Consider the following 13108-nt stretch of genomic DNA (forward strand, 5'->3'; position numbering starts at 1 on the left):
GATGATGATGAAATGAAAAAAAGGGATGGGACACAAGGATAAAAAGGTCGACAAATTTTGATTGCCACAAGACAAAGGGGGAAGATGGGTAGGGTCGAGCAATTTAGCCTCCTGTGGCGGAGCGCAAAGGTTCCTAATCCTATCGAATACCACGGCAAGGTTCTTTAACGTGCGAGGAACGTGGCATTTTTCCCAACACGGTGCACCACTATGGTTTGCGGTCAGGTTTCCGTATTATAGCCTGACAACTCCAGCATGTAACACGCCAGGGGTACTCCATTCCACCACCTGGGGCACACATCCCAGTTGCTCTGTGGGCAGAGCGCCTAGCCCCCGGCTAGGTTTCTGAGCACTATTTAGTCGCCTTTTACGACAAGCTTAGCGCTGCTGTAGGCCTATTCTTTTGACACCCGCACCTGCATGGGGCTCAAAGTACGTTTGTATGTATAGTAAGCACGTTTGTATGTATAGTAAGCACGTTTGTATATATTGTAAGTACGTTTGCATGCATTGTAATAATTGGACAATGATTTTGATACATCGAGGTTACAATTATTTCCACTGGCTCATTAGATTGATTGATTGTAGGGGTTTAACGCCCGAGCAGCAATATTTCAGCTGAATTCAGGTGATGAACATAAAAGGATGATAAAATGAACATGAAATGATGATGATGAAATAAAAAAGGGATGGGAAAAAAGAATAATAGGGTGGACAAATTTTGATTGCCACAAGATTAAAGGGGTGGATGGGTAGGGTCTAGCAATTTTGCCTCCTGTGGCGGAGCGCAAAGTTCCTACTCCTATCGAATACCACAGCAGGGTTCTTTGACGTGCAAAGAACGTGGCATCTTTCCCAACACGGTGCACCACTATGGTTTGTGGTCAGGTTTTCCATATTATAGCCTGACAACCCAAGCATGAAACACGCCAGGGGTACCCCATTCCACCACCTGGGGCACACATCCCAATTGCTCTGTGGGCAGAGCGCCTAGCCCCCGGCTAGGTTCCTGAGCGCTATTTAGTCACCTTTTACGACAAGCTTAGCGCTGCTGCGGGCCTATTGTTTGACACCCGGACCCGCACGAGGCCACAGGCTTATCAGGTGAACGTAGATATACTGTATGTATGTATCAGGAATAAAGGTCTGATATCTTACGTCAAATCGTGATTACTTTTATTTGAATAGAAAACGTTTGCTCGAAGAGTAAGTTCGGATCATTCTTATACATTCAGTCTTAAGTTTTAGCAATACCCTTTAGTTATTAAATATTAGAATGGTTAAACTATAGTGATGAGGGATTCGGAAAAGCACCTTCGCTTAGTAAAACAGACTTTGCGAGATTTGTGTGTCTCCATGTGTTCAGTAGAAAAAGTGAGAAAAAAATGCAGTACAGAAAAATTTTGCCTGACTTTGTACTCCGTCAGATTTATTTCGCTAGGACTGGAAAGATGCATATTTTTATCTGTAAATTTTAGAAGAATAGTTACTATTGACACCACATCATTTATTAACTACGGAAAGAAGAAAAAAAATTCGGGTTTTTTCCTTTTTTTTTTTTTTTTTTTTTTTGGTTGTTTTTGTTTTTGATTTTTTTTGTGACGAAAGAGCAACTTTTTTTAACATTCTTGAATGATAGTAGATACAAAGCTTTGTCTTCTAATTCGTCATTCTTCACATTGAAATAACTATAAACTTCTGAACATGACATTTTTAAGTAAATCGATGGGCGTTTCTAGAAAAGCAGAAGACGCTTACCTAATCGGTGAGCCTGATCGTTACCATACTTTCTTTGGGGGGGGGCCATGTTGCTCATTTATTTTTGTTTCTATGTACGGTTAGTACATAGTTATTTACTGTTCTCTGTTGTGCGTGTATTTTTCTTCATATAGCCATCATCCTTTGATGATGTTCTAACAATATTAACGTTTGACTACTGGTTCCCTTGATTTCCCTAGGCTTATAAATGAATGTTGATCAGTGAGAATCTCTACATTTTAATGTTTTCGTTGCCCCGCTAGTTAATTGAAGAATCCAGTCTATTATACCGGTAATCCTGTCATTTGGATTACAAAAGATCTTCTTAAAAGTGAGGAAAAAAGAGGGAAAACATGTATACATGTAATAACTTGTCAATATGACGGTTAAATACAATTTGAATATTTGTGTGTACATTTTATATCAAAGAGTATGATAAACTTCACACTTCAGACATGAGGCAATGACGAATTATCCGTTGGGTAAGAGAGATGTTGAATTGGTATGAATTGCATGCACATCAATGATAATTTTTTCTTTAGATATTATATTTCATAAATATAATGAATTAATCAAATTATATGCAAAACTCGTGCATGATACGTATGGATGATTGCAAAATTAAAGGAAAATGAAGCATGGGGATTGGGGCAATAGGAGATAGGAATGGAGCAATAGGAGATAGGAACAGGACAATTGGGGATAGGAACGGGGCAATAGGGGATAGGGAATGGGCACTGTGGGATGGGTAATGGGGAGAGTTGGATGTTTACCACATATTAGCGCTATAATGCTACCAGCACATGAAATTGTCATCATGTTCATATTGCAGTCACACGTACTTTCAATACATCTGAAGAATACCCAGATAAGATACATTGGCTTGTTACTAGTTTGATAGTGTTTGTCTCCCTTTCCATGCAACTGGTGCGTATCCTGGTTCTTTGATTTGTGAAGTATTCTGATTTTTTTATTTTTATTTTCTGAGTATACATCATTAATATTGATTTAGTACTGCATGTGGCTGTATATTTTGATGTCATCAAATATAATAACATGTTCCTTTGCACTGCTGACACCACATTAGCACATAATCGCCATTCCTCATTGTTAGAGCGTAAAAATTGAACCTATGAAACATGTTAAACTATAAAAATACATAATATTTTATCTCGGTCTTTGTAGCTTTTAAAATTACAGTAAGGACGTGAGAAATTTATATTGGTCCTAATTTAGAAGTTGAATCAAATTCAAAAGTTGGTGTGTTCCTACAAAAACGTGTTTTACATCAGAAATCTTATTGAACGGTGTTGCTTTGAGAGTGAAGAGGGAAAATATATTAAGTAAAAGACCACCATTGTCATTTTTATCACAGAAAACTACCTTTAGCATATATAGATGGTATTGAAATGAGTTACAAATGTAAAGTATCAAACCTGACTATTTGATTTAATTATGTGTAAAGTTGGGGTATACTTGGTTCATGTTTTATTAATGGTTCGCACCTAGTGGTTTGTCTCAGACGACGTACCAGACAAACCGGTGGTATAACGTAGAACATGACGTTGCATGCACAGTCGTACATGCATCCAGCCCTACTTTCACTAGCACAGGAAGTTAATAAAGCAAAGCGACCAAAATCACTTACAACTTATGCCCAATATATATGAAGCCACACATCAAATTTATAATCAACCCATTTATTGGAGACCGAGATAATTGCGACGAAACTTATACGGACGGGCGTAATGACGGACGGAATGGTGGACGGACAAGGTAATTCCAATATACCATCCATCCGCTGAGTGAGGGATTGTAAAAATAGTGAACCTCTGTATATATATGATGGAAAACACCCCAAAACTATGATAATCAATTATATTCACTTTTCATGTGCATTTTCGCAAGATTTCTTGCTTGGCCTGCTTCCATGATTGACGATAACCAATATGATATGCTTTACTTATGGAGGTAGACCTAGGGTAAGAGACACAACTCAGAAAATCAGTGATGTTTGCATCATACACGATTTCACCTAAGCCTCTCAAGCTTTCATTTGAAACAGAATAAAATGAATCCAAGTGAATTACATGTTTATATTATATTGATGTAAAATGCTGAATACAAACGTTCCAGTGATTTTTAAAAGTTGTTTCCCTTACCCTAGGTCTACTTTCTTAATTTGACGTCAATGATATTGACACTGATAACGGCACATGCACATTCATAGTCCAATGGTGTATCCTTATTCATTGTCTACGACAAGTTCCTTTTTGATCTGTCATTACGTGATTCCGACAAATAATATGAATTTAGTCTTTACCATTATGGGACGGGCCTATTTGCTCTCAGATTAATTCTTATTCTAAAGAACACTTTTTTTGTAAAATGGGTATTGTTTTATACCTTTGCAAAAATATAACTACGACTGCATTTTTTTAAATGCGTCTCTCTGCACGATTAATGGGCGTTCTAAGCTCACAACTTCCTTCCAATTGGTGTCATTCTGTCGTGTAGCAATTGTACTTATTGTCGATCATTTCATAATAAGATTATACCAAAAGCAATATGAATAAACCATCACTAATCCATGCAACTACTTATAACCTACATAAATATTGTTATGACATGAAAAATAATGAGTCTGTAAAAGAGCGTCATGATTCTTTGTAATAAAGTACCCCAAAAAAACACTTCTATGCCAAATGAACGATTAAAAGGGTATTCCAATCGAGACATTATTTAGTATAACCACAGCAGAGCGACAGATTATGTCAGTTTAGCGAATATATGAGCATGAAACGCGTCAATCTACATAAATTTTATCGTTTTCATGTATTCTGACTTAATAACTTGTATACTTTTTCATATCGCATTGAAAGAATCATTAGTATTGTTTATGACAGCAGACAAAATAATGTCTTCCGATGCCTATTTATTTAAATGAGCAATATCGAAGGAACGAACGTGGAGTTCCCATATTTATGTCAATAAAGTCAATAACAAAATAACCGAACTTATAATCACAAATTGTAGGGTCATATCAAATAATACAAATTAATAACTGGGAATATTAAGAAATACAACGGAAAATGGAATAAGCAGCCATATTTCTACCTTGGTCCAAACATTCCAAAGTGAAATGGTAGGTTAGGCAAGATTTTTTCGCTAACCAAACTAAAAACATCCGGTGTTCGTATTATAAGGATTTGATCCCTTGACACCCAACTTCCGCCCATACAAACAAATGGTTGTTGGCAACTTAAGTTGACGCACTATATTTTCTATTACTATGAAGAACATATGAAGCTTACTACAAATTGAAGACAACTTAATATGAGAAAGGCGCTCCCAAATTCCTAACGATTTTTTTTCTTAGTTGTGTTGAGATAGAAATGTTCCGCGTTGTCCTGGTTCAGCCATGTTACCAACAAGATTTCCTTTCTAGATTTCTTGTCGCTTATTTCACCTGAAACCCTCCCAAAAGAACGCATATAACTTTGTAGCATATTCATTTATATGACACATCTCAGTCATCCGACGACAATGATTGTACGGTCGCTGTAATGCCACCCATTATGGATATGACCAACTCATCGTCGTGTTGATCACAATAATATTTGCGCACCATATCTCCTCCTTTCCGCCATCTTGCAATTCTGTTTTAACCACAGTTTATCAGATCAACAATTTCCATTTTACCACTTCTGAAAGTCTCTTTTTAAAGTTTCCCTAGGAGCATATCAAATCACATAAAATTATATGCCATGTTTGTGCTATTTATAAAACAATTATAAAATTGGCGCAGGTAACATACGCTTTCTTTTTTAATTAAAAATCTCTTTGAGTCTGCGTATCTCTGAAAATATTACATTAATGGAAATTCACATAACTATGATCAATAAGATGTAACCCATCCTCTTATTTGCCATAAATTCATTAAGTTGGACATACGGACCATTTTCTGGAGGCAAATTAGAAATTAGAGAAGAGAGGAAAACAAAGATTTTATTCCTGATCTTTTTCGGAATATTTGTTATGTACTTGTTCTGCACTCCACCATTTCAATAAATTCTAAAATCAATTCATTTTTCAACATTGTTAATTCGCTGCTTTATCTATAAAACAACAAGGTATTATTATCAAACGCAACGTTGATTGGCTACTTCTCATCGAAATTACATTTTTTTAAAGATGATATGGTCTTTCCTTAAGGCCTGTTAAAGTTTCTTTGACTGTTTTCATTACCGTCAAAAGTTCTTAAAAAAACTTTTAACAAGAAAACGTCGGGGAAAAAACGTTGAAATTGACAATTTGCGCGGCTTAGGAAAAGTTATTTCGCTTTAATAATCTATGATTACATTAATATTAATTTGAAACTTCTGCAACAATTACTCCCATTTCTTAAGTATATTAATGAAGCTTTGGATTTATTCTAATTCTTAAGATTTTAGAGGTATAATCTCAGATCTTGATTATACTTACACGCTGATGTTACGACTTGCAATCGATCTTCAAAAAAAGTCACTAGATTCATAAACTGATTTGAAGAAAAAGTTATACATTGCATGCATCGAAAGGAATGGTACATTGAAGAAAAGTCTAAAAATGGTAAAATACAGTAAGGGATCTAATTAATATGTACAAAAAAACTATGAACCATAAAGAAGTTCTACAAGATTGCGAACGTGAATTTTCTCTTACTCCGACGATATCTCAACGAAAACGATCGTACCAAGCAGCTCCGAGACTAAATAGGGAAATGGAAGAACTTATATTTCCTAGGGAGCGTTTCAGGTTCCATCTATTCCATATTACATGTACTTGTGACGCGTATTGCATGTGCTCGTGCTGTATTTTTTGTCATCATACTTTTTGTCGTAAAAAAACGATTACTGTTGAAAACTCTGTTTTTGAAACGACGACAGTAAAAAATGTAATTAGAATCTCCGTTGCGGAAATTTGTTATAGTTTATACGTGGTAATTACTTCGTTTACACTTTGCTTATTCATTGCTTACTTTCACAGAAGCAAAATCTGTCGTTACGACCAACCCGTTTTCATTCTTCAAAAGCAATTTCTCAGTCAATGGCTTCATTATGGTCACGTGATGTACGTCTATAATTTTACAAACCCGGAGTGCAATCACCATACCAGGATGTTGTTCCACAAAAAAGGAGGAAAAGGGCCATAAATAGAATCATTACAGTGTAATTAGCTAACTGGATAATGAGTTTTGGCTGAAATTGTATTATCGGATATCTGCTCGCAATAAAATATTCATCAAGTCTGTAATCAAAAGACGAAGAGAAAGCAACAGTTACAGGGCTATGTTAATCAACCTTGAGTATAATGGCAAATGAAATGTCTAAAAGGGGGGCATTTATTAGAAGTGATGCGACTCGTAAATTATCAAGAATTACAGATCTAATCTATATATTAAGTACATACACACAGCAACATAGAGAAACTGTATTTAGTCAATGGTGAAAACAATTTGAAAATCGTACAAGTGCTTTTTCAAATAATGTTAAATGCAAGCATTTTATAAGCTTTTCCGTTGTAAAAAGGAAAATTTTGTCTGGTAAAGTTTGATAGTGCAACAAGGTGTTAAAAATACAAAAATGTTGAGACAATATGAATAGCTGACGGAAATGACCTACGCAATATGGACTTTTTTTACGCGAACGCATGGTAGGATCAGAAGTCTCGTCTACTACCATTGGTCGAGATACCACCCATATCGAATTGGTGATATATCACCACCAAAGTCGTTAATTAGGTACAGACAGTCAAAACAAACTCTAAAATATAATAAGTATTATAAAATGGGTTTACCATAATTTTCTGTTCATTTTATCAGCTCAGTTTTTAACATTTAGTTCTTCAATGGGGCATGTTCGTTGTACTTTACTTTACAACATTCACCTTTTTCGAAGCTTTCTGTATTTGAGATGCGGTCATCGTATAGCCTTCAAATTTCCAGAAATTAGTCCTTTTTTCAAAAATACTGCACGAGTCAACCAACTAAACACTTCAAAAGAAAGGATAGGAACTTAACATGTACAATAATCAACTCACAAACATAGTACAGTAGTTTTCACATACCAAAATTAAATGGGGAATGCTACTAGCTGAATACCAAGACTGGCTAAAGGACTAGATACATTTGTGTATGTCTGTCAAGTAGATGTGAAAACCATCAACGATGGAGGTTAAAAAATATTGGAACTAACATGAACAGACTTCAGAGTATGTCTTGCTTACAATGGTTACAGATCTATTCCATTTATATTTATATGTTGTCCCGAACACTCCTTAAATTGTTCACCATTGATGGTCCTGTAATAGTGTCTGTAGACGTTGTTACACTCCTTGCTGACTACTGGGGGTTCTGCAATGGTGTTTGTAGACTGTGTTAGCCTATCTGACTCTCTCCCATTTGTGCACACGTTCAATTACTATTTTATCAGCTGTATGTTCATATCAATAAAACATTTAAACCTATACATAAAAAAGAAGAATGATATTTGCTTTTATTCCAGACATATATGGTCTCATGATGCGCTTTTATTATCTTACGAAATACACGCGTGGGTAATTCATCGCTATCGTTCAAGTAACTGAAGATGCACTGTAAGCATTGCTCACTGATGTATATATATGAATAAGTATTTTCATATATTTTTTACAAATATGAAACTTTCATTAGCTTAGTCTGAAAAATATCCAAAAAAAATTCCTCCATAAGATAAGATTCCATTTTTTAACAAGTTACTGAAGAGGAAATTTTGACGAATATTTTATTTAAAGCGTAAGGTAAAAAATGAAGACGAAATGAAAAGCTCCACGCAGATGAAGATATGCCTTTCGAAATTATCGGACGCTTTTCAATTGAACCATCGTTTGACAATCGGATAACGTTGCGTCAGATTTCAGTACTGTGACTCGTATTGTAGCAGAATTGTTAAATTTCAGTACAGAAACAGTACTGTAAATTTCAGTACTGCAACTGTTCTCTGAATTTCAGTACTGTGACAGTACAGTAAATTTCAGTACTGAAACAGTTCTGTAACTGTACTGTGAATTTCAATATAGTTAAAGTACTGTACATTTCAGTACTGAAACAGTACTGTTAATTTCAGTACTGTAACTGTACTGTGAATCGTAATAATTTCAAATTATAAATTTCATCAATAAAAATGAGTGAGTAAATCTTTGCAACATAAAAGTTTCTACGATACATGTATATTAACATATGGGTCTATTTACAAAAGCATTTTTAAAGGTTTTTCGGTGATTTAATGGCAATTATTTTAGTTGGAGAGATTCTCGTATAATTCTGAAGGTCGTGTTGTTCTTAAGATACTTGCAGTCGTTATTCTTCCGTGACTTATTCACATACATGTATGTTCAACATAACATGTACAAATGTATAAACAAGTACTATCTTTAAAAGAAGATAGCCGACGCAGTAAAATTTTGTTCTTTTTACTTAAAAGTTTCTGCATTCATTCAAGAAAATAAGCGTATGGTTTCAATATAGTTTTTTCGAACGCAGTTATCAGTATTTGGCCAATCGGAAAACAGAATTTCGATCAGGTGACTTGTGTATCCATAGAAGAGCGTCCTTAAGGTCAAAGGGTAAAAAGCGAAACTATACCAACTGCGTAGGAAAAAAAGAATTTCGTCTTTGTCTGGGACTGCATGACTGTTACAATGACTTTATTGTCCCAGACAGAGTTTTCAATCATTTCTTTGAATCTGAATTTGAAAACACGAAAAGCTAATCAAGGAGACCACGATACGAGTAGAAACCAAAAGAATATAATGTAAAACATGTTTGTCTTATATAGATAGGCTTTAATGATATATTGTCTGATTTTACTTGATGCTTAAGTGGATCTTTTAATATACAATGTACATGTACTAACTTCCAAAAAAGCATATTATTGAATTAAGAGCTCAATTTTATATAAAATATCCCTATGAACGTCAAATGAAAAACATGTAAAAGTAATCAAGGTGTCCAAGATTCGAAAGGAAACCAAAAGAATATAACCCAAGGATAAAGACTAGACAGGGAAAACAGACAAACACAGCAAAGAACACGAAATAACTAAAATAACACGTACAGGGAAACAAAAGTAAATGAGCAACTCGGACTCTATCAAAAACTCTGAGCATGAATCATGTGCACTAGTAGGTAAACGTCTTCTGCTTTTCTAGAAACACCCACTGAGTTGCTCATAAAATTCAAGTACGGAGTAGACGAAAGGGGAAACTAGAATTTGTATTCAATAGTACTGAAAAAAAAAATCTAAACACGTGAGAGTCAAATTATCAGATCTCAAAAACAAATAATAATTTAAAGCGTGATTCCTTGCCTTGTCCAGTGCTACAATATAGTAACGTTAAAGAATTTGTATTATCAAGTTTTGTCCTGTGGTCATTTATCAAACTGCAATGTTTTGTTCACTCTGTCCAAAACCGACATTGATATTAGAGAAGCTTTATTCGAGTGGCATCTTTTATTATCCGGTTATTGTAACAAAAACTCGCCTTTGTAACACTTCTCTACCACTTAAAGGATATTTTCAAAGAAGAAGCAATCAGCAAATGGATTTCTAAAACTGTTTTTGTAAGAAAAGAAGATGTATTAATATTACAACATGGTTTCCTTAATCGTACCATTCAAATTAAGACATTAACAAGATTAAAACTTGGTGCACTAAAGATTAAAAGATAAAGAATTACCTCCAAATGATCACGTACTTTTTTAAACGTTATGTTGTGTTTTAAATATCTCACGGCGGTTTTTGATAAGAAAAGGTCAAACAATTGGTTTAAAATACCTGGGAGAACCCGGATGATATTTTGGTGGTGTTTACATTCGTGTCTCTGTGTACCTGTGTGATTCCGGAAAGGTGAAAATGACACTGAGAATTCAGTAGTACACGTGAAATTTTTAAAGAAAGAAAATGCCGGCAAAATCGAAGTTAGAAGCCATAGAAATGTAAGGAATCTTTTACTTTTATACCATATTTCCATTACAGGTATTTCATTTAAAGCGTACCTGTGTCTCGTCTCGCAGGTGTTTCCCTTTGAAATCGACACCGATAAAAATAGTAACGTAAACAAAACGGAATCCCCTGATCCACTGTTTTGTTGATCGATTTTTATTCCCTAACTTCAAAGATATTTATTACAGTTTTTACATGTCAAAAGCAATGCAATTTTTCTGCATCGTCTCATCATTTTGTTTTAATGAGAAATCGTTAAAAGTTTAATCTCTTAAATGCGTAGCTGATGGATATCTTAGCAGGCTTATGTCAAGCTTCAACATTTAACAACACTTTTTGCATGTTATAAATTATATATCAAGCGAAGTATATATTTCCCTGTAGCTTTAAACCAAAGCTTTTACATAATAGATGCTTTAGATATCAATTGTCAATATCGATTTCAGTTGGCAGTCGATTTCATGACTTTTTTTACCCGCTAGTTGCCAATATAAACATTCATTTTCTAAACTTCGCTGAACTTTGTCAACAATACAGCTTGTGACTATGATAATCAAAGGAAATTCCATACTGCCGTAGGATACATATATATCCTAGGATACTTTGGGGCATGTTTCATTCTCGCGTCCGGATGAGGATGGCTCAGATTGACACCGGACTACGTTCAATGTTTAAACTGCTAAAGAGCCAATTATTTGATTAAACCTAAATAAACTTTTATTTGCCATTGGCTTTTGGGTTTATAATGGAATAATAGAGTTTCTGTCTTCTTATATCCGATTAATTTAATTCACAAACGCAATTGTCTTTCGTGTTGTCAATTTCGAATAAAGGAAATTATTTGGCTCAGCTTTTCCATGTGTGGTAAAAAAGAGTTTAAACTGAAGCCAGGATGAGTCTCTGGGACGTTTATTCCCGTATAAATATCTTCACCAATTCGAAATTGTAGCATTGGAATTTCTTGCAACTTGAATTTGTTACTTGTGCCATTTACGAACTACTAAGATATCGATGTAAAAAGATATTAAAACTTGTATGGACTTGGAAAGTCTTTCCAAATGTGACACATTGCGAATGGAATTTCAAACATGACAAGTTATGGAACAGAAAATCCATGTCTTCTAGGGGTACCTGAGGTTAGATTTGTTAAACCTGGACATCAAAGGTGAGAACAAAATCTTACAAAAACATGTCAACTTGATTTGTGAAATATTAAAATGACTCAAATCGGCTCAGTAATTGCAATTACGTAAAACAGCCTGTGGCATCAAAATAAATCTGTCCGAGTATAATTATATTTTCACCCCTTTTTACATATATACGTCTTTTTTTTATTTTGATATAAGAATTTATGCGATTTGTCAAAATCTTAATGGTAAATAAAACGGAAATGTCGACAAAACATTTTGGCCACAATCATGTACATGTACAATGATGTATAATTGTTTCATGTTTGTTTTTTTTTTTTTTTGTAGCATGTAAAATGGAATATTACATTTACCTGTCTTTTCAATAAAATTATGTTAACATTACCGTACATTTGAATAAAAAGACTGTTATTTGATAAAACGAACCACAAGAAGAGTACGAATGTACCTGTATTGTTTTTAAGTAGTAAATAGTGCGAAAATACATGTATTCTTGACTGCTTTTTTTATTTCTTTTAATGAAAGAAGAAAGTCATTTTTCTTCATTTTTTTCTTTTTTTATTTTTTTTTGGAATGAGAGAAAATTTAGTTTGAAAGTTGCCTAACTTGTGCTGATCAATCGACATGTTGTAATAATTTTGTAATACTAGTACATGTAGTATGCACGTTTATTTGGTGGTACATGCATATATATATATATATATATATATATATATATATATATATATATATAGTCTTTGACTACACGAACGACAAGTCTGTTTCTGATTGATTATATTCATCTATTTTTTTTAACTGGTATGTTTATTTATTTTCGCAAAGCTAGAAAAACATCCAGTTTTGTTTTTCTAGTTATTATATATGATCTGAAAAGTTGTGTAAAATGTAACAAAAAGTGACTCTTGCTTGTTTAAAATCATTTAATTCAGCCCAAAACACTTCTCTAAGAAGTTGCGGTATTTTTGGCAGCGTAACTTTTTACAATCCAAATGTTTAACTTAGTCCTCTAGGTATTTTTCTGTTATGGAAGAACCAAATACCCATCGCTTGATACAAGGAAGAGTTATACAGAAAACAGAGCTTGCGAATACCTGACAATTGTCATATCTTGTGGATATTTCCCCTATGAGGGCTCCAAAATTAAAATATTCAAAGAGCAATACTGACCACAATTTACAA

At 34.2% G+C, this 13108-nt stretch overlaps 1 protein-coding gene across 1 annotated transcript in view; it reads left to right on the forward strand.

Annotated features, from left to right (window-relative positions):
• The first annotated feature begins 11195 nt into the window (after positions 1–11195).
• The window catches only part of LOC148621247 (endothelin-converting enzyme homolog), a 40951-nt gene continuing 39038 nt past the window's right edge, over positions 11196–13108 (forward strand). Inside the window, exon 1 of the mRNA XM_088575392.1 lies at positions 11196–11946. Coding sequence (XP_088431518.1) covers positions 11870–11946 — 77 coding nt within the window. The 5' untranslated portion in view covers positions 11196–11869. The remainder of the gene's footprint in view (positions 11947–13108) is intronic.

The sequence above is a fragment of the Perna viridis genome, chromosome 3 (assembly GCF_037379345.1).
Source record: "Perna viridis isolate PV_CMFRI_1.1 ecotype Kerala chromosome 3, ASM3737934v1, whole genome shotgun sequence".
In the NCBI taxonomy this organism is placed as follows: domain Eukaryota; kingdom Metazoa; phylum Mollusca; class Bivalvia; order Mytilida; family Mytilidae; genus Perna; species Perna viridis.